The sequence below is a fragment of the Struthio camelus genome, chromosome 13 (assembly GCF_040807025.1).
Source record: "Struthio camelus isolate bStrCam1 chromosome 13, bStrCam1.hap1, whole genome shotgun sequence".
In the NCBI taxonomy this organism is placed as follows: Eukaryota; Metazoa; Chordata; class Aves; order Struthioniformes; family Struthionidae; genus Struthio; species Struthio camelus.
In genome coordinates this window covers 416,322-441,909 of record NC_090954.1, presented here as the reverse complement: position 1 = coordinate 441,909, position 25,588 = coordinate 416,322, and the positions used below count along the sequence as shown (strand labels likewise).

General features: G+C 41.7%; 1 protein-coding gene across 11 annotated transcripts in view; it reads right to left on the bottom strand.

Moving 5' to 3' along the window:
* Nucleotides 1-25,588, bottom strand: part of JAKMIP2 (janus kinase and microtubule interacting protein 2) — a 78,402-nt gene that overhangs the window by 19,516 nt on the left and 33,298 nt on the right. For 10 of the 11 annotated variants that reach the window (XM_068959551.1, XM_068959556.1, XM_068959548.1 and 7 more), the window contains 12 exons: nt 18,067-18,328; nt 13,021-13,518; nt 10,805-11,014; nt 9,786-9,884; nt 9,164-9,310; nt 7,341-7,481; nt 6,257-6,313; nt 4,311-4,430; nt 3,712-3,840; nt 2,631-2,714; nt 2,265-2,327; nt 533-631 (listed from right to left, as the gene is read on the bottom strand). In XM_068959551.1, the coding sequence (XP_068815652.1) occupies nt 533-631; nt 2,265-2,327; nt 2,631-2,714; nt 3,712-3,840; nt 4,311-4,430; nt 6,257-6,313; nt 7,341-7,481; nt 9,164-9,310; nt 9,786-9,884; nt 10,805-11,014; nt 13,021-13,518; nt 18,067-18,195 (1,776 nt within the window). In that variant the 5' untranslated portion in view covers nt 18,196-18,328. Of the gene's footprint in view, nt 1-532; nt 632-2,264; nt 2,328-2,630; nt 2,715-3,711; nt 3,841-4,310; nt 4,431-6,256; nt 6,314-7,340; nt 7,482-9,163; nt 9,311-9,785; nt 9,885-10,804; nt 11,015-13,020; nt 13,519-17,563; nt 17,715-18,066; nt 18,329-25,588 lie in introns of those variants that run through there. The other variant, XM_068959552.1, reaches the window with a different exon arrangement.

Below are 25,588 nucleotides of genomic sequence, written 5' to 3'. Positions count from 1 at the left end.
AAAAAAAAAAAGTCCTGGGTGCCTACTCTGAGAGGAGATCTGAGCTGTGAACCAACATCCAGCCCTGAGCAAGGTACATGAAGACAGGGTATAAGCCTTGCTTATTTGGTTAATTTAATTAATTTCTGTTAATTTCAATAGATTCTGGCCAACACTGGACATCTTTACTCCAGGCCTGCAATAAAAACAGAGCGTGATGACAACAGATTGCTTCAAAACGTTAGAAAAACCATACCCATAGCTGTGGTATACTAGCAGAGCCACACTGAAGTTAATCGGCTAAGCTGATCTATGCAAACTGGGCGCGTGGCTCGATGAGAGGTGAACCAGTCAAGTACAGAGCTTACTATTTCCAGGATATTAGAGCTGACACACTTCCACAGCCCATCTCTAACTAGATATACCAGGCCTGACTTGTTCATCTGTTATATCACTAAGACGCTGATGTAAACACTTCATTAAAGTTGGTGTCCCATACAAGTGCACTATTTTAATCTGCTCCCAACTCTACTGTAAGGAGCTCATCTGTCACCTCCAGCTCAAGGTTGCGGAACTCCAGCAGCTCATTCTGGTCTCGGGCATCCTGCAGCTCCTGTTGCAAACGGTTGTTTTCTGCTTCCAGTTTCTCTATCTAATAGAAATATGTAAATTCAAGATCTGTGTGACTGTTATAAGAAACATTGAATATTTGGTGAATAGCAGTTCAGGGAGCACAGGCAACGCAAAATCCAAACTCTAGATATGATTCAATACTTGCTGTGTTACCTCAATGAGTCTTTAGTTCACATGTAGACTTCTGCTCATCAACTTGCTAAATATCATAAAATGCTTTGGCTGGAGGTTTTCCTAAAGGAATCCAATCCCAGTGAGGGTTAGCACTTTACAAAAGTGTCAAGTTAACTATAAGATTACTCTATGTTAGCTACTAGACACTGCTCTCACTGTAAAGCACTGGAATAGTCTGTCTGGGGAGGGGTTGTGGAAACACTATTGTTGGAGGACCCTGTAAACAGGTTGAATAAACATCTATCGGGATGTTTACTCAGATGCAGAAACAGCTGGTGCTGCCCTGGAAAAGGGCTTGGGCTAGATTAGAGATTCCCAGTGTGCAGCACATGAACTGCAGTTGCTCTGCAGGGACAGCTGTTTCTATTGTTGTCTCTTTGGAGGCATCTACCTGAGCAGCCATCCAGCTCTGGGCGAGCACTCACGTGAACTACACAGCAAGCATATCCACACAAGTAGTTCTGTTGATGAGCAGATAGAGGTGAAGAACACCCATCAGCCAATTGGCTACCTTGCTTGCTGTGGACAACAACCCCACTAGCTCCTCTGCCTGCTGTTTTCTGCAAGTCTCCAGCCAGTGCCAGGACCTGTATTTTGCAATCAAGTTTTCTGAGTATGGCCCAGACAAGGGGAGGTAGGGAGCACGGTAAGACTGAGGTCAGATGAGCCACCCATGGGTGAGGGAATAGAGCTGGAGCTGCAGTTTAGGTGGGGGAGCATGGCACAGCGCTGGAGGCTTACAAGGGGTGTTTAGGGAAGAGGAGAAACACAGGCTAAGACACCTTGTTTGGGGAGGTGAAAGAAGGAAGGATACCGGGTGTTATGGCCTCTATTGCTGATGGCAGTAGTATGCATGGCCACTGCTGGCGATATGCCAGCAAGGCTGAGGTCCTTCCTAGTCCTATTTTCCATGTTCAAAATGCACACACATATATACACATATACACACACATCTATATATAGAGAGGTAATGTTCCCGAATGCACCAACTGAGGAGACAAATACCACTGGAGCTAGAGATGACATAAACCCTTAAAAATATATAGAACGTACATAGACGGGGAGTCTGAAACGGTTCTGGTATTACAGGGTTTACCTGTAATTTACCTACTGCTATTTCACACCCAGAAGTAGAATTCAAAATGTCCTGCCAGGGTAGCAACAGCAGAGACTTTAGCATAACGTTGCATGAAGGCAACTGTCTGCACCTCAAAGATAGAATGCTGCAGCAGAGCTTCCACCTGTCAGGATGGGAGTTTATTGGCAGAGCTAGGTGAATCAGCCTAGGAACTGCTAGCATCGGCATTGCCTGAGGCAGAGCTAGAAAGGACTTGTCTATCCATATGTTATCCTATTCATATCCATCTATGTGGTTCTGCCCTAATACAACATCTGTAAGCGCCAGATCCCATATCAAACAGTGTATTGCATGATCCAGACTAGCCTTCAGAGTGAAAACCCAAAAGTTTTGAATGTACCTTGTCTAAAAGCTCTTGATTCCTCTTAATGAAAAGCTGCTTGTCTTCCACCCAGTGCGAGTCCTGTTGGATGAAGCAGTACTGTTACAGAATAATCAAACTCCACGAGGTCTGGCATGTTTACTGACAAATGAAGCCGCAATATACAGGCTTTAAAATCCTAGAGCAACAAAGTATGGATTACAGGAAAGAAAATTTATTAATCAGCCGAGTTGTAGAAAGGCTTCTAAATTCTTTAGACCTACCTATTTAGTCAACAGCTACACTGCGTCCTGTGAAAGTCTGTACTGAAACTGTGCCAGGGATATTGTGAGTAGAGCAAGTAAAACTCAATATAGCAAAAGAATATATACAAGAAGTGCTTACCTGCCCCTTCTGTGCCAAAGTTTTCTCCAGATCTTCTATTTTGGCTTTGTATCTCTGGACTTCAGCTTGGAGCTGCTCCTGAGCCTGTTGAAGTCAGGCACAGCATTAAACAGTAACAAAAGGAGAAATACAACTGTTAAAGGAAACCAAACACAGCAAAGAGTCTGGCAAACATTTCCACTGAGTGAGTAACCAATATGAAGACTCTGGGTCAGTGATATTTCACAGACTGGCATAAAGATGACACAAGGGGACAGTATGAAAAATCAGCATGAACACACACACGCATGCACACCCCCTCCCCCCCCCCCCATCAAGTTTATTATTACTATGTGCCGCATTTGAGTAGAAAAACCAAGCTCAGGTATCCAGCAGAACAGGCTCTGCTTAAAGAACCTAGCAAGGGGCAGACCCTTAATTGAAGGGAGTGTGCTGAGCAGATGAGACAGGCACAGGGTAAGGAAAGAAGCACTCCTATCTGCCTTGGAGGTTTTCAGGAACTGACTGGACAAAGCGCTGAGCAACCTGTGAGCTCAGAGCTGACCCTGCTTTGAGCAGGAGGTTGGGCTAGAGACATCTAAGGTCTCCTCCAGCCTGAACAATTCTATGATTAAGGGGACAACATTTTTAGCCTTGGAAGGTTTACTGTAATCTGCATCATGTCCAAATTTGAATTTAATTTTCACAGCTCTGTCAGAAACACTCAGGTGAGTATGTCTAAACATGGTACAATGTGTCTTTGTGAAAGCCCAGTCTTCCATTTACATTTACAAACCCCTGTATCCCTGAGCAAAAGACAGGAAATCCCTTGTGAATCTGTGGCAAGTGGTAGAATTGCACGCTTTGGCATGCTTGCTTAAATGCAGAGTTTTCAGGTTCAGCTGGAGGACAACACCTTGTAAGTTGAGTGATTCTGTCCATCCTTAATCATCAGTCTCTTTAAATGCACTCAGCAAATCAGTGAAATAGATGTCCCTCTGTTTTATGGATATTTAACTCCATTTCCTTTTATGTCACTTTTAGGTGTCTGCATACACTGGTAGCAATGAAATGCTTTCCCCCTCCTCGAACAAATACTGACCTTGGCTTCTCTTTCAGCGTCTATAATGCCTCCTGTCTGCTCCTGCAGTAGTGCATAAGCTCTCTGCAGGGCCTGGTACTCCTTTGTCAGCTGTCGAAACCGCAGCTCTGATTCTTCCGCTGCTAAGCTCTGAGGGAACAGAAAGGACATGTCTAAGCATCAGACACCAGAGCATTGCTAAGGAATGCAAACGTGATTGGTTAAAAACAGTAGCTGATTTACAGGTCTTGATTCAAAACAGCTTTTTAAATGAGATTGCTGTAATATGAAGTAGTAAGAATGTAAAATTTATAGCGTGCTTATATGTCTTCAAGCTAAAAGAAGTGTGATAGTTTGATTTTCTTGAGGGGAGAGAGGAAAAAAAATCCTCTCAAATTGCAACAAAATCACAGCTGTAGACTCTAGGGACTAGATTTTGAAAGAACCTCCCAGCTGGCATTTTAGCGTATCAGTAATCAAAACTGAGGCCAAACTTAGAGAAAAGCATCACTCAGTATGCTCCAGTAAAACCTGAGTGTCTTTGAGAGCCTGGCCACTTAATCTGGAAGTCAAAGTTTCTTGAAAAACTGGATCTGTGTGTGGAAGAACTCATATCGTACCTCATCCAAATCATCATCTGGGGTTGCTGGTGTTCTGTCTGTTCTATATGAGGCCATGGAGGATGTTTCAGAGTCCATGGAATCATCATCATACCCAAAAACTGTATCTACCACATGTCTCTAAAGAAGGAAAAACACGTGATTTCTGAATCTCCTCGGAAACAGATAGTATGGTTTCTGAAGGGGGAAAAGGTTAGTCAGCTTCAAAATCGCATTGCTACATACTAAAAAAAACAAAGGAAAAAAAAACCAGACAGACAGACATGGAAGAAGAGGTATGATCTGCCCCTGCAAATACCATCTCCAACCAAACCCAGACTAGATCTGGTGCTGAGGGAGAACATGAGTAATGCTGTAGGCAGTGCATCTTAAATGTTCATTGATCAGTTCGTCTGCATAACTATTCATATGCCAAGTGCTCAAACCTGTACCCTGAAACCCAAACCTGCAGGTCAAGCAGCTCTGTTTTCATAGGACATGACTCACAGTTTTCATCTGATGGGTTAATTCAATTATTTAGATTGGAGACAGTGAGGTGTCAGATAGGCAACCAAACTGTAGTGTGAGCAGTCTCTTTCAACATGTGGCAGTTACTACAGTACCGAGAAGACGTGCAAAATACAAGTCTCCACTTCTTCATACTAGTTTTGTGTTAGCATAGCTTTTATTGACTTACTCCAAGTAACAGAAGCATCAGGTAGAGAAGCGCTGAGATTTTCAGCGATATCAGCAGTGTCCATGAGAGAAGAATGAGGGTCTCTATTCTGCACCTTAGACATCTCTAGTCCTTTAGGGTTACCTTTGAAGATCAGTCTACATGCTGACAGACGTCTTCTTTGGGGTTAACAACCTGTTCTTCTGCCTTCAAGCAAGGGCAGCAACTTTTCCTTAGCATGCTCCTACTCCCATTACATTTTCCCAGTTTTAGACTGAGCCAGATCCTCAAGCTTAGAAAAATTAATCAGCAGAACACCACTGACTACAGCAACATTGTTAACTTCCAATGCTGTCAGATTACAACCTTCTAAACCTGGAATTTGAATCATGCAAAAACATACACCAAAGATGCCAAGAAACTTTTGGATATATTATCTTTTTTTGGTCATTATTTTTCCAAGTGAAGACAATAGCCATATTTTTCCACCTGGTACAATTTCTGGCTTAGAAATAAAGTTAAACGATGGAAATACTCTTTAGTCCTTGGCTCTCAGTTCTGTTTGCTGTATATTGCTTCAAACCCATATAGATGTGAGAATACACCTAGGACTTACTGGTCCTAACTTTTCTGTGTTTAGGAAAGCATTGCATTACTTTACGGAACATGGCTGACCTACCAAGGGATGTCCTCAGAGGACAAAGAGCAACCAAGCTCTGTTTCCTGCCCAGTCTCTCCACTCTCTAGAGACGAGATCTGGCTGTTGCAAACTCATTCCCTAAATCCAGCTGATAAAAGAGCTATTTGAATCACTGTTGACCACTCAGCTTTAAAATTTTTCTAAGTTATACCAGGGACTGGACTAGAGCCACTTGCAGAAAAAAGATAACATAAGAACTATGCTTCAGTGTGAATTGCAGGATTGACCCAGATGGGCTATGAAAATCAGACAGCAGAAGATGGATAAGAAAGTCTCTAGGAATGCAAATACATCTCAGTGTAATTAGGCCTCAAGACCAGTATTTATAGAAAACAGATTGAATATAGATTATAACTTTCTTAGAGAGGGGGGAAAAAGCCCCATTTTGCTGAAAATAAAATAGTTATGCACCCTTAACTGAATCTCAAAGAGCACCTAAAAAGTTTTCCTGAAGAAACTAACACGTTTATAAACCCCATCACTAAATAAGCTTGTTATAATACAAAACGATCTCTGTAATTAGATTGTTAAAGTGCATTTTCCTACAAAGCCTACTGGCACTTTTACAAGCTGAAAACTTTTTTCTCTTACCTTAATTGGCTTTGAACTCCTTTTATGCTTTCTGCGACGAATGAGTTTTTCCCTATCCTGCAAAACAAGATTAAAAGTTACTGAAGTCAAAATTCGTGTTCCTCTTCTTTTCCATGCAGCTGTGGAAAGGCAAATCTAGAGATGAAGTAAGTCACTGGGCTTCCACTGACTCTTTGTATGTTCAAACAGAAAGCTGACTCCAGGTGGAAGGGAGGAGTCATTCACATGGTATCTGCATCAGTCGAAAACCATTTGAAGAAGGGAAGAAAGGATATCTGAAAAGAAATCCCAGTTGTTGTATAGTTGCCCTGACAAGCTGTCAAACACCACGAGCTGATCAATTTCCTGTTAAAATCACTGGGAGATCTGTTACAGGGAACTGGTTTGGGCGTTTTTATCTGAGGCGCACAGCTTGCCTTCCATGCAGAGGTGATGCTGCCTCTTGTCTCCAAGTCTTTAAATGATATTAGTGATGGTTTCAGCAGTCCTAGAAGTGATGTCTTAGAAAAGGCAACAACCTGTTTCGGAGTCTCCTTCTCCTTCCCCTCAATACCATACTGCAAAGTTAGCCGAAAAAGGGATTGTTAGTATTAAATGCTATGACTGAAATACTAGCGATCCATTACCCAGCAGCAAGCTCTGTTCCAGTACATGAAGGATATTGCACTGTGTCCTACATCCCTCCTTACAAAGGGATTTTCCAATGGTAGTTTAGTTATAATGGTAAAACAGCTCGGCACAGCCATGCCTTCTGAATATCTAGGTATCTTCCTGAGCTCCATGGTTCTTAATCTGTGTTCATTTTTAGAGCTGACCCAGGGAGTTTAGAGACAGCTTAATTTACACACAACAAGAGTTACACCTCAGGATTGCAGGGCTGCTGCGCCATCAGAAATTCAATTATTAGTTGAACACATTTATGAAATCATATAAACAGCATCCATACACTTCTACATCTAAAAATTTGTAGGGGTTAAAAGTGAGGTAAGATAGTAACCCTCAGACCTCTGTTTATAATAAGAAATACTAACAGAGGTGAACTGTACACAGGAATTGGTCCTAATTCCTGGTGCTCTGGACATACCCTTGTTAACTCGTCAATTATGTTCTGTTGTTCTATAACCTGAAGCTTTAAAAATTCAGTTTCTTGTTCCTCATTAGCCTGATCCAGGTCATTGAGAGATTTTAATTTCTTTAGAGGAGGATGTGATGTCATTTTTTCTCTCTGTGATAAGAAGGAGAAAGAAATAGATAAAATAAGATCCAGCAATTACTAAAAAAAAGGAACAACCTTTCAATTAGAAATCAGGCATTATCTTTCTTTTAAGCTGCGTAGCCCTTTAAATATGCTTCAGCTACAAAAATTTTATACCTTTATTAATACCTACTAGCATTTCCTAATAAAAAAGCAGCACAGCAAGGCAACATGTGCTTTTCCTCACTGCGTAGCAGGCCTAGCTCTTCATGCAGAATGACAAAGCTTTTTAAATGTATTTATTGTGTGGATTGCCACAACCTCTACAGCAGCCCTTAAAGGTCACATAGAACAGCTCTTCCTTCACAATGTATCTGGACATCCACCTTGTGTGGGGCATATGCTCGTACGCCCACGTGCCCAGTCACATAACAGGGTACGCAGGCAGTATCCACGCCTGTGACCCCATGCACTTGCTCATACCCATCCTACGGCCTGCTACGAAGTGAGGAAAGGCACACGTTTTAGGCATGTGAATGACATGCATCCCATCCCAGGCAGAGGAAGAGGACATGGCTACGGCCCACAGGAGTTAGTATAGCCACCCACAGCTTGTTAACAGCCATCATCTGGGCATCTCTACAGCAAAGGGCAAACATCAGGGAGTTAAGTTAGAACTTGCTGCGTGTGCACACATGCACTGGTGGTTCTGCCTGCTCGTTTCTAATGCACAGAGACTTTGAAGTTCCTCCTATTTGCTGGGGGAGAGCCCAGTGGGTTGTGATTTGTATTCCCAGCTGTGCAAGAAGAATTCTGATTTGTAACATCTGTGATAAGTTTATCTGTCTTCTGGGCATGTGTGAGCTGCAGAGTATTAAAGTTGATTAACCTTGTAATACTAAAGCCTTTCTTCCATTTAACAACAAAGTGAATCTCAATCTAATCAGGGGGAGAGCTGCATCCATGCTGCAAAACAGCCAGCCCGCTCAAGATGAGGACAGTGGCTCTCGGGAGCCAGAAATGTAACACACGCACCTAGCAGGCGAAGTCTTCTCAGCACCTGCCAGCTTATATTGGGCAACCCAGGACTTCCATCTCCTTTTTTTTTCTTTTTTTTTTTTTTTTTAAATTAATGCCAAGGCAACATTTGTGCATATGCAGGGACTCAGAACAATTCCATTTGAGGCATCTGCAGACAGAACTGCTCTAACCCCATTTCACACAGCACTGTTATGAGAAATTTATGACCCCAGCCACCATGCTACCTTTCTCGCTTTCCAATAGCTATCTACCATGCTTGTGTTTTATGGGAAGATTGTATGTGCTTCAGGCATACCAAGAACATATATATTCAAGGATGAACATGAGGCTGGCTAAAAACATAGCTCTTAACAGCTTCCTTTCTGAGTTCCAGATGCAAAACTGCACAGTAGGACGTGACCCAGTGACACAACAATTTTTTATAACTGAGACTCATAAATCTAATTTTTGGGACAGTATTAAAGACTGTGGTTATGCATTCACTTAAATATCTTGCATGGGTATGCATAATACACAGCATTACAGTACTTAAATCTTACTATATACAGGCCTTATCTTATCAATAGTACACATACTTTCTCTATGTATTTATATGCATACACTGTGCAGACATGCCCACCAAAACAGATGTACATCATGCAGTCATCCTCACTTTGCTCTTCAATACCAACCATTTCTATATTTTCTTTAGTGATTGCTTTGAGTTTATCTTCCATGCGCTGCAAAGACTGCATCAGCTCATCATTTCTCTTTGTGAGGCACTTGTTCTTTTCCAGGAGAGGTTTACATTGTTTTTCAGCTTCTCGGACGCGCTTCAACTGGATTGATGACAACAATTAATAATTGTAAGTAATTTAAAAAAAAAAAAGATATTTTTTCCTCCTTTGTTAGAAGTTTTTTACCTTCCCTGTTGACCACTGTCCCAGTAAAATGGCAAAGAAAGTGGCAAATGGAACTGGCAAAACAATCATAGTAACGCTTGGTGCTTCTATAAACTTTCTTCACCAATAAATCTCAAAGCATAACTCTACACATCTGTTTCTGAAAGAGGGTGTTACCTATGGGAAAACTGAGACACAGAGATAAAGCGACCCAAGAGCACAGTCAGGCAGCTGCAAAGCTGCCACAAAAGACTAATTCTAGAGAAAAACCCATCCTCAGCCGCCTGAGCTGCTAGCGTGATGGGTGGAAAAGGCATATTCATCATTGGCTGTATCACCCATGGAGCCTTCTCCTTTTGCCTTTCCCGAAGGCTTCCAACCTTCTCTCTCTGACAGTGCAAAGCTCACACACCAGTTCATTTCGTTCATCAACGAGCAGCGTGTTCCTGTCTTCCAGCTTCCGGATGGTGGCATTCAATTCTGCTATCCTCTTCTGGTTTCTGCGCAAGTCCTGTTTATTGGTAACAATATAACACAGTTACTGTTTCTTTTCAAAATACATGGTTGGGAAAAAAATGAAAAAAAGAATTCTCCAAACCACACACTAGTCATCTGAAGTTGTCATCATCAACAAATGATATTTCTGGATTTTTACAGTATTGAGTGTTTTGGGAAAAACATATTATTTTTTGGAAGAAAGTATCTGGTTCAGGGGATATTTTAAGATTAGAAATTTTCAACTGTTAAGAAAGGTAAAAATCAACTAAACATGTTTATATTTTCTCTTTTTTTTGGGGGGGAGGGGGATAAAAAGCTAAAAGATTCTAATTTTTATCGCCTTTTCCTATACATCACTTCTATTTTCTGAGCCACTCTGAAAATAGTATGTTAGGTGAAGAGTAAGGACAGCCCGTTCATTATCAATTGTATTTATCTTCGTATTCCTGATTCATGGTAACATCACAACAAATGTGGAAATATATACATTTACTCCCTGGGGAGTTGCATGCCTTGTGACTGACAGCAAGGCCAGTACATGTGGGGGAATAAGACAAAGAAAGAGGAGACTCTTCTAAGAGGTCCCTGATTTCCCCCAGCCTTCTCCCTGCCCCTCCTTGCTTCGCCTCCCAGTTCTGCACATTTCTTTCTGAGGATGTAGGCTATCTGGAGAGTTGTGTTAAGGGAATGATACTTTCAAAGGGGCCTGGTTATGTATTTGTATATATTGCTGTATATTTGTTAATATAGCAACTGAGGAAACAGCCTTACGTAGCTTTGTCCCACTGGCATTTTTCTCTGAAGAATCTGTGGACATAATTTCTCTACAGTATATAAGAAAGTGGGAACACTTTCCCAGGGCCCAAGAAAATAATTTAGCAAGAGAAACATAGCTATGTTTCTGTTTTGCAAGGGACAGTAAAACCTGCGTACAGGGCTGCTGCAGTGCTCCGAACCATCTCCGGCCCTTCCTGGGATCTCCCTCTTGGGACTGCTCATGTTACACTCTGCCTCCTTCACCAAGAAGAGCTGTTCATCCAGAGCTTCCTTCTGCAGCTGCAGCTTCTGCACATAGCCTGTCTGCGTCTCCAGTTCTTTCTCCAGGGAAAATATAATCCTGTCTTTAGCCTTGATCTCGTCCATCTGAATGAGAAAAACACCAAGGCAACAATTGCACTCTGTAAAGGTAACAGCATTTCACCCTTGTCCAATCTAGTAGGATGTGATTTACTTAATACTCATATTCACCACTTATCTCTGCTACACCATACTGCACCACGGTTATAAAACAATGCACTTTGAGATTGCAGCCATATCCATACACCATCACAGCATCTGATTCATCAGCCTATGATGACTGAAGCCCAGGAACCGAACATGGTATGATTTGCTAAATTGCTTAGCTCTTGTAACCCCAACAGACATAGCAGAATGAGACCCAAAGTTCTGAAAATCAGACAAAGAGTTCAGGCTTTCACATTGCCTTTTGGTCAGTTATTTATACTTGTGAAAACTAAGTATAAACTCTGACCAAAGAAGTTTAGACTAGCTCCTGCTAGTAGAGCAGTAGCTAGTGGAGCTAGCAGACCTGCCTCTCACAAACAGAAAATCTGTGCAAACTCAGTATTTTTTTTTAAGGCTGACTGGAAAACTCAAGACAATTCATTTTATTGTTACTTCATTTCTGCCTAATATCCCAGGACTATCCAAGACAATAAAGAAGCGCCTCTTATTTCATCTCACAGCAGCTTTAAGGAGCGATGACTAGAAGGAAAATTCTTATTTACAACTTGTGTAAGATGAGTGCACACAAGCCTTGCAACCATGAAGACTGGTACAAAGCAGCTAATGTCATTGAGGCCAAGAAAAGTCAGTGAACCAGAATTTGCAAATCAGTTTGGGAAATAAAAGTATTTTTATCTGGGAAAGATGAAAATCATTTCCTCAAAACAAAAATGTTATCTATGCTAAATTTTGCCTGAAGCTGCCAAAGACACCTTCTGATCTTGCAGCCTTCTAGGTTTACTGAAATCCTCCCAAAAGAGCTTTTTTCAAATGAGTGGGACTAGACTCTGGTCTCTGTTAGCCAAATGTCACTCTGGCATAACTTCCTCCTCTCTGATGGCCACGCAATGGAAGCGTAAACCACTTGTGTAAGTCAGATAAAAATAACTGCGGCCTTGTGCATGGCTCTTACGCATGTAAATACCATTGTATAAGCCTTTCATCAGTTGTTTAAGACGAAATCATGCAATAGATATATAGAGCCTGAGTTGCTGGCTCAGTGTTATCCTGAGTTTCATTGCATTTCCTTTTTATATTAGAATCCTGAAAATTGGTCCTGGATTTCAGACAGGGAAAAAGAAAAGTAGTTAGTCCTCATGGCTACACAGAATTGCAAATGTGGGTCAAAGTAACAGGAAGCATCAAAATTCAGAAGGCAGCTATGAAGAACCCACCACTACTAGTCTGTGCTATGTATGTTATTTATCATTTGGCAATGCAAGAATATACTTCCAGTCCACAGACTTCAAACTGAAATGTTCACTTTTAACAGTGTTCAAATCATCATTTCTTTTACTTAACTGTCAAATCTTGAATTCCAGCTTCCAGGCCAAACTTTCCAATGTTGCAAGCAGGCCCAGTTCCTTGGATGTCAGCAAACAATGGCTACTTACACCTCTGCTGATTTGGGCCTTATTTTGTTCATTTTTTCCCCAGTAATTACCGAAGGCTATGCCAAGATCAAAACAAATGATATCTCCCCTCCTGCCCTGGTTTAATGTGTTTAGGATACCGTTATAAAGGTTAAAGAAACTAATAAGCTGCAAATGCAGATGCAAACGTTGTCTTTTTCTAACACAATGCACTGCAGATGTATTATCATCTCAGCAAGCCAATTCCTTATTGGCTAGACAAATTACTTTTTTACTCAAAGGTGTTAGTAGCCCTCATAGCGGTTGCTCTAGCTTACTGACTCTAATCTATCTCCTGCTGAGAAATGATAATGAGAAGTTTTTAGTATTTTTGCAAATTCAGGTGCATTGCTGAATTCTGTTTGTACAAAAAACCTAAGAGGCAGAAGAGGCAAACGGACTGCAGCATAAGACGACACATGAACTGTTCTGATGCAGGGAACTCTTACTAACCAGGCGGCGGATATCCCTTTCACTCTCCCACTTGATCTTAGAGATGGCTTCCTGGTGAGACTGATGCTCACTCCGAAGATCACCTGCCTTGATCTTATCAGCTTGGATCATATTATTAAGGGCCTCGTCTACCTGCTTTTTGGCAGACTTCAGTTCAGTAATTTCTTGCAACAGCTTAAGGCGCTCGGAGTCAAACTGTTTTCTGGCCTCTTCACGAGCCTCAATAGTCAGCGCTGTCCTTACTTTATCACTGCTCCCGTCCCGCAGTGCACACAGCGCTGACTTGAGGCGCTGGATTTCACTGTCTCGCACTTTCACCATCCGCGTCATTTCCTGCTCATGCTGTTTGATGAGGTTCTCCCTCACGGCCTGCAACTCCTTCATTTTCTCCTCGTGGAGTTTGGCTTTGAGCTCTGTGATCTGCACGGTCTGTTTGCGCTGCTCCACTTCTCGGATCCGCTTAGTTTCTTGAGTCTTCTCTCTTTCCAGTTTAGCAACCTATGTTGAGATGAGAAGAAAGTTACTTGTCACCAATGTAACGTTGTCAAAACAAGCCCACCCAGACACACAGGCATGCTAAATAGAGGAAGTCCCTGCTGCAGACCCTAGATGCTCCCCCCCATCCTCACTACAACAAAATATGCACCAAATCCTGGAGTATGTACATAATTTTACACTGTCTTTACTCAAGCCAAAACATCACTATCTTCTCCCAATGTCCTGCCTCACGCAGTGACACCACACATACTTCCAGTATTTCCCTAGGAAATAAGACTCTCTGTATATGCGTGCATTTGTTTATTATCTCTAACCCATCAGTCAATTTCAGCAGAATTTAACAGAAAATTAGAGGGCTCAGAAATAGCTAGGTTCCTATAGCTTTCATCAACGTGGGCAGTCAATTAGAGGAGGGAGAGTGAGTGCCTCTAAGCAATCCCAACTGACATAAGGTGCAAGTGTGAAAGTCCAGGAAACATCTTGGTTTTTATAGATGTTCTTACCTGTAAGTAAATGCCTTTAACTGGCATTTGTAGTCACTTCTTGGACATAAATCTACAGAACAACACACTTCATTCCTTATTATACTTATGGAACAGCTAGCTTTTCTTAAAATACGCCCTTTGCTGCTCTTCATCAAAAACAGTTTTTAAAGTTCTTTGTCCATAACTCTGGAATCCAAGTTACAGAGCAACTCACCAATCTTCAGTACACTTACACTAATATATCTCTAGGTGCAACTTCATACCCCTGAGCAATCCCACAACAACAAACCTGGGTAAACCTACACCAAAGGAAAACAACTGATAAGGAAATGCTTCAAGTTCAAAGCAAACTCAGTAGGTTTATTATTCACAGTGAAAAAGAAAAGGAGGATTTCAAAGACTGTAAGAATATCCTTGTAAATTTCTTTTTAAATGAAGACCACAAAGAATGAACAAGAGTGAGCAAACCTTTCATATTCAAAAGGAAAAAGCAAGGCAAAGAAAAATCAGTATGAATAAAAGGAGTAATGGGTCATCTGAAGGTCCTCCAAGAGACACAGGTGGTCTAGCCTGCAGGCCTAATTGATTACTTAGATAGGAATTAGAGAGGGTAGGGTATATCAGCTATATGTACAGAGCTGACTGACTTGTTTTTTCCCCTCTCACGTTATCCCCATCTGGTTTCATATATATCTTCCCCAAAAGAAGCCTTCAAGGGGAGCTGAGGAAGAAGAGTTTGAAAGCATACTTCTACTTCATTTTCAGTCACCAAAGTCATTCTGATTATTAATAGATTCTAAAAATGAGATGCACCTGTCTCAGAGGGCTCCATGGAAAACAAATCTATAAGATTCTCCTAACACTTCCTCCATAGGGCTCTGGAATGCACAAGAACTTTTCCAAGCAAAGTATTAAAAATATATGCTTTTCAAAGGTGGTCTGCACTTGCAACTCCCACTGACTTCTCCCAAGGACTCTGGAAGTTATTGATACAAAAAAATATGTGCAATAATAAATGTCAGATACAACAAAAAGACTTTGCAGCCAGGGTGCACTGCAATCTCTTTTAGTCATAGTTATACGATTTGTGCGAGACATTAACATGCTCTTATTACACCAAACACTTTTGAAGAGAAAGCCATACCTAATCTTAGCCCCAGCTATGTCCTTAAGGCAGGTTTTTGGTTTGCCTTCACTCCTTTTTCATTCTAAGTCCAGCCTTGACTTTGAACATTCATGACTAAAAATAAGCCCAATGCCTTCTTTCTCTCATTAACATATCTCTTCCTGTTCATTAAAAAGTAAGCTTGATGCACTGCAAAACAAGGTGCAATGATGGTAACTGATCTATTTTGGCATGACAATACTTTCACGTAGTTTGGGTATCCACAACAGTGCAGTATGAAGACTAAACCCAGCCAGAGCCTGAGTACAAACCCAGCTGAGCTCTGGGATGCCTGTTTTTTATAGCTGTTAGTTTCCAGGCTGCCTATTTTATATAATTGAAATGTCATTAGTCATGTTAGACTGTCTTGTAGATACTGCATCATTATGATGGGGAAAAAAGGGAGGATGAAAGAAGCCTTTGTGGAGGAGAAAAAAAAAAAGAGAAGAGAAGAGATAACTACATTTGAAAAAAACAGACTAGAGGCCTGTTTAATAAAAGACCATAATGCCTCAGGAGGTTTCTACCTTCTACCTTCTACCTTCTTTGGATTCACTGGAAGAGTGAACTTATTGCTAGCAGAGACAGGAAAAGTCCAGAGATCCTATTTGTTTGACTCCTCCTGTGGAATGAACACTTTCTTAAAGCTCCTTCTGATATTGTGTGATTGGCTGGCTTGGCATCCTATTTTTAACCTGAATTTAGAGACAAGGTTGTACCAAAACGTCCACTCTGAACCTGCTTATGCCTAGAGGAAAAAGGGAAAGACCTAAAATCTAAATTCCAGATCAAAGTAAAATTTGCAGCGGTGGCTGCTCCTCTGCATCCAAACCACAGACAAATTCACAAGTGTGATCTACTTCCAGAGACTAGTTTTTAGCCCTTCATTACTCCATAATGACAATTCCTTGAGTACCAGTCCCATTTGGTCACAGGTATGGTAGCGAGCATTTATGGACAGGCAACCTGGAAGTTACTGAAGCTCAAGCAATTTCATCATTTTGTTCATGTTCTGCTCATCTCCTTCCTGCACATTTACATATGTTTCAGATAACTCTTTTTTGTTTTCAAGATTTTCCTACTCTTGTAACTCCTGCTATTTTGTGCCATCCTTGAAGTGATGACTAGTAACAAAAATCTGCATTGGCAGCTACCATAGCAGAATTCCACAGATGCAGTGATAAGAAAAGCAGCAAGACTCAGAATATAAAGAAAGGCATTAGGGAAACTCCCTGGGTTATCAGCTTTCTGGCAGCAAGCCTATAATTCTTTAGGAGAATAGATAAACCCTGCCTGTGTGCAAGACACGAATGCCAAAGCTTGCAGAGAAAAAAGAAACAAAAGAATCGAAAAACATTTTTGCTTTCCAAGGCTGCCATCAGCCATCTGTAAAAGAAAAGGATGCAGAGTGAATTTGAAAGCATGATGGTGTCAGTTTTCTTGCAGCTTGCAAATCCTGTCCAGTTTAAAAGGTTGTAAATTAATGCCTATAAATTTCATTGGTAGGTGAGGGAACAATGCCCGCAGACATCATCTGAAAATCAGATAACACAGAACTGGCTACTCTTACTTTCCTCTGGCTCCTCCTACAATTATACTGAACTGGCTGATGGTTGTCTGAGATTATCAGTATGGTTAACCTTGATATATTGGCATGAAAGCCTTTCCCTAAAGAAATAATTTTTTTTAAAAAGGCTTCCCAGAGGCTGAAGAATTTGTGGCTATTCAGATTTGGAAGCTAGAAGCAAGTCAATCCGGGTTTGTTTGCCCAGGGTATATGCTTATTTACAAAGGAATTGGAGCCAGATTGATAGACTTCAACTATAAGCTACCTGGAGAAAAATATATTAATAGACATCATCCTCTGAAAACGCGGCTGCCACCTGGCAGCAGGTGGGGGATGCTTGGCTTCAGGTAGCCTTGTCTCTAGCCCACTTGATAAGAAACCACTAGGAGCGAATCCTGCTTGCAAGCATTTTAATGTAAGGTGAGCAGGACATGTGCAGAGTACCTGAAAAACAGCCAGTATTTTATATTTGGATAACACCCAGCCCGTTGCCTTTTTCACTCGTTAAAAAGACTGAAGTAGTACAGAGGGATCTCATGTTCTTTACAAGGGCTCCCCTAGCAGAGAGAATGCAAGAAAAGAGTGGGAAGACTTCAACAGAAGGTCTAGGAAAGAGCTGAAGCTGCAGCCCTGAGGTTGTGCCAAAGGCTTCTAAAATACACGGGTGGCATCTCAAACCTTCACAGGTATGTCTATGCTGTAGGCAGGGGTGTGGCTATGCCCTGAGTGTATGTTACCCAGCTGGCTTTAGACTAAGTTTAGATATCAGAGATGGTAACTCTGGCAGACCATTGGTACCTGAGCAAGCTTTAAACAATGTATACATACCTTAATGTACAAAATACAGTTCGGCTGCACTGCAGATGGATTACAAGGGTCCAAACGGACTGTCATGCTATACATTTAAGGACCACTTCACTCAACTTTGAAATAAAGGCATCTCTTGCTGAAATAAGCAGTCATTCAAAAAACAGCAACACTACACAATTTCTAGACACTGGAAATTAAAAAAAAATAGTATAGTTAGAGACAATTTGAGTGGATAGGATGAAACCCACTAACTGGAACACGGCCAAAGACGTTACAAAAGACATTACTGCTCCCTTTGAGGGCCAGATGCTTCTTGAACTTGTACCTCCGTAAAAAGAAAGCTTTTCCACTGAAGCAACAGGGCATCCACAGTATGAAAATGTTGTATGTGCAGAAAGAATCAGATCACCGCTCTGGAGAAGAGTTGTGTTGCATTTATTGATTTCTGTGATATAGTTTTTTCCATGTGATTTTTTTCCTTCAGTGCAGATACTGTTTTTTAAAACCAAATCCTCACTCACCTTAGATTTCTCCTGATGCAGCTCAATTTGAATGTCTGTTAGCTTGGTCCTGAGTTCCTCATTGGCAGCCTGTAGGGCAACAATCAGTGCCTCAGGCTTTTCGCCCTTGCTACGTCCTTTTTTTGACATGGTTTCTTATCAGTGAGAGTCCATGCGTTTAATTCTTTCAAATAAGGACTGCCATCTTTTTCCGTTCCTCTCAGTGCCAGTTACTTCAGCACTTACTGTCCTTAAGGTCCTGTCCTCAGCTGCTTTGGAAGCCCTGTGAGAAATAAGATATACTGTTATTTGTCAGTGAGCATGACAGCACAGCAGCTCACATGGTTACAGGACATAAAAGACAGCTCACTCCTCCAAACACTGTAATCTTTGTCTGAAAACCTACAAGGGAGATCCCAGCACAATCAGACTTCTGTGTGTGCGTTTGGCGTACCAGTGGAGATTCCAGCTAGGCCCTTTTCATTTTTTCATAAAGGGGCACTATACAAAGAAGATACAAGTTTGTTTACCATAAGGTCTAACGTTGCTGAGACTACAGGACGAGAAAGCACAGGTCATTTAATCCCAGCATTGCCATCTGAAGTAAGCACAAAGCAGGTTAAAAAGGGAGATGATTCCCTGTACAGGGAAAATGCTTCTTTGCAGTGTGGTTTAAGATCCTCAGCCACTCTGAAAGCAGAAGCACTTGCAGAGACTCCTCTGGCACGGAGGCCGTTGAGCAGAGGGCATGGGAGGCTCTGAGCACACGCTGCAGCTCTCATCGGCTGCGGCTGCGCTCCCCGCTCGCGTGCACCAGTAACTGCTGCAGATGGCACTCGGCACCAGCCGCAGCCCTACAGGCGGGAGCACTACTTCATGTCGTGCAATGACCTGCTCTCAGGTCAGCCTCCCGCAGGCAAGCAGCTGTTCATAAAAGACAGATGTTTTTCATTCAGAAATGAGATACCTTGGATGTTAGACTTGAAAGGATAAAGACAGATGATTACACATATCGTTGCCCCACAGATGGAACGTCTCAGTGCTACCCAAATAGCCACTGCAAAGGAGCAGACCGGAAGTACAGCAAGGAAAATCTATGCTAAACAGCAATGGAGCATGCACACTTGAGCTAGGGAAAAAACAAAGTAAAGGTGAAATGTAGAATTGGGTGCAACAAGTACATTCTCAGTCTCCTATAAAAGAGTAACTTGCTCCCTAACAGCTAATCAAATACGCATTTATATTTTTTTCCTCTGTAGATGTAAAACACAGGTTTAGTATTGGGATACAAAGCCTTTTCTAGAGGCAGCTGTTACGTGCTGAACTGCTGAGATAATAGAAATTTGTACTAACAACCAGGGCTCAGGGTGCTTACAATCCTTAACATGCTGAGTTGGCAATATAACTTTCCCCAAAGCTCGCTTACTTGCAACTATGCTGCTACAAGGCTATTAAATAAACAGATTATAAACTGATACATAAGAACACACAACCATAGTGGAGATAATCCCGGCGTAATATTAACAGAGTCCTGTCACACAATCGTCATCACTGCACAAGTGACAGTATCTTAACTAAGAGTAGCTCCCAGAGGCAGACTCTGTTCTGAGGAACTTAATGGAGTTGGCACTTGTTGGGAATAGTTTCAAAGAAGCATATGAAGATCATTCACTGCTTGGCAGGCAGCAAGCTAGTGTGTACGTTCATCCTGTGTCCCATGACTATAATCACTAGTGAACAGCAGTATAATATGGATTTTTATCAATCAATAAGGCTTAATGGACCTTAGCTTAGTAGCATCTATCTTAGAGTCAGTAAACTTAAGAAGTAATTATAAAATGGCAAAATACAGCATATTACTTTAATATCAGGATTGTCTCAATAGAATAAGCAAATATGGAAGGTCAAAAGCAAGAGGAAACTACTGATATTCAAATAAAACATTAAGGTCTTCAAATTTATTTGGTTTTGTTTGTTGCGTTTAATCTGCTGCTCTATTGACTCTCCAAAGAATGTTGTCCTGGGATGGAGTTTCAATATATCTTCAAAATGAAGGGGAGGTATAAATATAACTCAAACAAAGAATACACTGGATAGATTTACAGCAAACACTTTAGTAGCCCACAATTTTCTCAGCTGCATTCATAATTTGACAACACTTTTACCATTATGACTCATCATAAAAGAGGCTGTGGCAGAATTCTCCATAAATCAATTTGTGAAGCGTGTACAGCACACGTCAATATGCTGGCGAGCGCAACTTACAATGACTGCAATTTTATACTTACATTTAGTTTCAAGTGAAAGACTGCACCTGTAACTCCACTTCTCAGCCTCTCTCTTTTCTTGGAGGCTTTCATCTGTCTCATCATCTTCCAACATGTCACAGACACCACATGCTTCCAAAAGGCACCTACGTCCTCCCAGATCGCCTATGCGTAATCCTATTTTATGGCCGGTATGCTCAAAACATTTTGGAAGCTTCTCTACGCCACTGTAGGGCAGCGCTCTGTATCCTCCCTGTCTTCATGCAGCTCACACAAGTGCACTTAGAAGAGCTTTAAAAAGCTGAGCATTGCAGGGAGTCTCCAAAATTGCTCTCTGGCCATTCCTGAGACTCTGCTGCAGACTTACAGAGTAAAAAGAAACTCAGCATGGTTGAGTGTCAAGCAACAGCACTCATCAGGAGATGTAGTCCTCACTGATAGATCTACCAGTGGTGGGCACACTTTGCCTGTTCAAAAAGGGCCTCCCTGCCTTCTTGCTAAGCTGCTTCTAGCCTTTTTCTTCCAAGAAGCCTTGAATGTATGATCTGAAATAGACTGATGCTCTTTCATAACATAGAAGTTGTGGCTACTTATGAGCAAGGAGTCACTTACACTTCACAGAAGAGAAGAGTGTGGGCTACTGGATCCAAGTATTGAGATCCGGGGGAGGAATTGCAGTGAGGGTACTTTATTAATTCAGTTCTACGTTTTGGCTGTTGAGCTCTGCTCCAGACTACTCCAGGAAAATAGGTATAAATATATATTGAATATATACTGCAGATCACAATGTGGTGAGACTGACTGTCTGCAGGAGCACTTAAGAAAACCTATTGCAGTATGATCCTGGTTAAAGACAGCTCTGACAGAACGCAATGTGATCTTGTGGGTAGAGCAAGGACTCTGACATAGGACTTCCACGTTCTTTTCTCATCCCTTCCACTCACTAGTGTGTGACCTTGGCCAACAGTGACTTTCTTCACTAGTTTGTAATGATAATTTTATCTGGCTTACAGGGGTTTCTAATTAATGAGCAGAACTATATGATCAGTATAAACTCAAGTCCTTGTGGTTCTTTACACTCTGAATAAACAGCTAGTTTTTTTGTTTTTATTACTTGTTGAACTAATCACACAGAATTACTATTGGAGTAAATCCTACAGATTTTAACCCAGGTAAAAATAGCCAGCAAAGTCAATGAGCACAAACAGAGGATCAGAAGAGTATGTGTCCTTCTTAAATAGAGATCTTAACAGGTCTAATTCTGGTTGATTTGGAATATGTGAGGGCCCACGTGTCACAAAATAACTGCAGGTGAAAAGGTGCTCTCCCTAGGAGAGCACTAACCTTTCAGTTTGAACAAGTGAAATTAATGATGAGCAAGAGTCAAGCTCTGCCAGAACTCTAGTACAAGGAGAGGCAATAAGACAGATCCCTGTTACCGATTAATACAATGCCTCTTTTGTCAGAGCTTTTAACGTTATCTGTCTCTCAGCTATAGGGTCTTTGACAGAAACAGCACTCATTGCTAGTTGGGCTTCCACATGTCCCATGCAAGAGTGACAGAGGCCACTGAAGTACAGACTGAAATTCTGTGTTAAATTACATTACCTCTCGCTTCTGACTGACCTACCTCTGCATTGGTCTAAACAGACCAGAGCAAAGGCCGTTAACAGTTGCTCTTCTGCTTGCCTGGGAAGCAGTCCCAGCAACACCATCTTGTTAGCACTGTATCAGGCCCTGTAACTCACGCCTGGCTACCGCAGGTCCTCCAGGAAAGCACCTAGTCTTCATTCAAAGGTTTAAAGAGACAGTGAAACTAATGCACTTGTGTCCATCTTTTTCCACTTCTGCAATTTAAGAATAACTTTCTAAGGCCAGGTATGCCATCAGGCTAGGGGTATGCAAATGGAGTGCAAATGGAACTTTTCAAATGAGCAGTTATCTTCTGATGCAAGGAAACAAAAATTTGGATTAAAAATGCAATTAACATCATTCTAGACTTAATGTTAACATCTGCTGCACTTAAGACTTCCTTCTCGCTTATTGTCAAAGCGGTGGCAAACATAGATTCATCTCAGTAGGCTTTGTTAAATATAAGCAGTACAGAAACACAGAGGAAGGAAGAGGAGTCTTTTTCTCGAGCTGGTGTTCGAGCAAGAGAAGACAAAGAACAAAAAGCAAATTTAAAGTGAAGAAACTCATCGCAGATTACTCAGTCAGTGCTAGAACTCAAACGCCGTTTGCTCTGAGCGTTGCTTACCTCTACACTGCACCTTCCCCTGAAGAGATCTGTGCGAGAGTCACAAGGAAAACTTAGGGCCCAAGTTCCTCCTGGTTCCTCCTCATCAGCGCTTAAGTTTGAAAGCAATAAGCCTACATTTTAATAGCCCTGAGATGTTCAGATTTTTGGTGACTCAGCCCTCTTGGGATTTACAAACTAAGCATTCCCACTGTCAGGGCCTCATTTGTAAATGTGCTCATAGCTGAAGTGAATTTTTTTTTTTTTGAAAGTAGTAAATTGCCTTAAAAAGTGCAGCAGAGGGAGTCAACAGTGGTTTGTGAATAAGGATCACATTCACGTAATAACTCTGACTACAGAAAGAGAAGAAGGGAATATGTTAATAGTTTTTTCCTCTCTCTTTCATTTTCTGTTTGTCATACCGGAGGAAAACAAAAAAATCCATTATTATTCCAGAATAAGCACAGGTGGAGTCCAAAACTGCATGGGGAAAGTGCCTCGGCAAAGCTTTACAAGTTTGCCTTAACGGCACACTCTACCTACCAACACCCCTGCCCTGCCACAGGTGTCTCGTGTGTACCTCAGACAGACTCCCAGAACTGAACCCCATTTCCCATAGCTGAGAGTGAGACAGGCCACTAAAAATAACTTTTCAAGGTCTTGTTTCCTCAGAGGTCTTGGAGGAAAACTGATGTTTTTAATTGGGCTACTGAAGTATTTTGGCTATCCAGAGCTCACCTGTCTACCCAGTCTCACAAAACCCACTCGCTTTTGACAGGTAAGCATTGAAGCATCTGTCCTTGAACTAATCATCTTAATGAGAAGAGATGCAGATGGTTCTACTCCACACTCAGTGGTCTAAAATGCCTCTTGAATACCACTGAGGAGAAAAAATGTGGAGCAATAGCAATTTGCAAAGCCATTTACATGCAGTGTTTCCCCCATCCATCCTGCCTCACCATAAGTAGTCTGCAATCACAACCAAGCAGTAAACATCCAATAACAAGACAATGATCTCTCTCACAGGGCAATTTGGAAAGGGATATAAGCAGTTCAAATAGGGATCTCTGCTAAACAAGAAAAAGCTGGCAATAAGTTTCAGAGTTATTTTAGCAAGTATAGTAGAACAGAAAAGAGATTCCTTCCAAGTAGTCCAGTTTCTTAGGCCAGCTAACATTTGCACCAGAGAAGTCTGAAAGGGAACTGCTTCTCTGTCAGCATTCACTCCCTCTTTTGGCATGTTCCAAAAGTACTGCTTATTACAAGAACTGTCAGTGAAGACAGGGCTGCTGGCATTAAACACAGCATTTAAAGAGGGAAAGTGCTGAAGTAGCTATTTTAAATTTAAAAAGAAGCAAATACATTACAAAATGAAGGAATATTGCAGCAAGAAATAAGAATATTCTGCAGGCAAGAAATTAGGTAGGTCATTTTAGGTCTAAGGTGTATCTCTCCTGTTGCACTTCCAATTACATGAGGGGCTCTGGAGCCTTGTTTTCATTACCGGTTTCATTACTTGTTCCTTTTCTCATGTCTTGTACCCTGTGTTTGTCTGTGAAGGAACTGGTAACAATCAGGTGATGCCATTACAGATCTGCATTCACCTCCTGTCTGCAAGAAGGAACAATACCGTTCCCCATTCTCCAGCTGCCAGTAGAGAAAGGTTTTTATGAGCGCTGTTGGAAAGAAAAGAGCATCTTTTGTTCACTTTTAAGTTCTCACAGAACAGAAGGGTAAGGAGAAAGGGAAGTGGGTCTTTACCTTCCCCAAGCAGGAGGACAAGCACAGTCCCCTTCAGCTCAAGAGTGAGACCTGGAAAAACCAGTATTCTAAACTACTGAATTATTTGTTTTTCAAAATGGTAAAGCATTTCATTTAAAGAACATCAACACTCTTTCAAGCCTTTCTCACTGAGAAGTGTATCAGAAATTACACTCCAAAGAAATGCTGTTTTTCTGAGGAAAACGCTGTTACCCAGTAAAACCATCCATCTGAATTTGCTTTTCAAGCCAGCTCTTTAAGAAGTGTGCTGTAACTTGCACTAAAACAAGGTTCTTCAGAGATGAAGACAGACAGAAAACTGTAGCTCTAAGAACTGCAATGAGTAATGGAAGAGGAGAGAATGACTTTGCAGCGTGAAGACATCTGCTTATGTATCTGTCAGCTCACTTTGACTCTGACATCTAGTAAGTTAATGGCTAGCACACATGCTGTCCTGGTAGTGTCCAGGGACAAGGACCGGCATCATCATGAACATTCGTGATAGGGCCAGACTGCTGCCCCAGTCAGCTCACATCATAGTCCATCTCTCACACACACGCTCACCTGCTCACAAGTCCAGGCAGGAGAACTCATGGGCCAAAACTACGTTAGGGCTAAGCCCTCCTGCTGAAGAGCTGTTACAAGAGCCCTCTGCACCAAAGAAGGCACATTTCAGGCTTGCATCCAGCAGAGTTTGAAGTGAATAGCAGCCTACACAATACAGGATAGCAGCGGTGCTGCCATTAACTGGGAGAGATGTCACCCAAGGAAGGTGCCTGTTGCATCTATTAATGCCTGCTTAAGGCAATAGCCCTCCTGTCTTTTGCTGCAAGTGTTGACATATTGCTGCACTGTCTTGCTTAAAGACAAATAAATGGCCATGAGTGTTGCTGGCTCTTTGACTGCTGAAATATCTGCCTCCATCAGCAGAGGCTTTAGAGGGACAGAGGAGCTGCAGCTTGACAAGGCACAGCGGTTTTGCTCTTCCCCTCCAAGCTGACTGCAGGGGTATGCCAAACAAGCATACTGCCGAAGGAGCCAAGCTCTGGAATGACTCGTGCTTTGCAAGCAGAACTCCTTCATTCCGATAATTCAATGGCTGACAAAGACATGTTTTGCTTTCTAATGGGACTCTGTCAAGGCTGATGAATTCTGAAAATAATCACTTAGAGTACCAGCAGCCTTACTGAGAGGGCTAGGTGCTATTCTGACTTCCTCTAAAGTCAGCTGGAAATAACTCCATCTTCACTGTATCTGTATGAGCAGGGAAAGAACG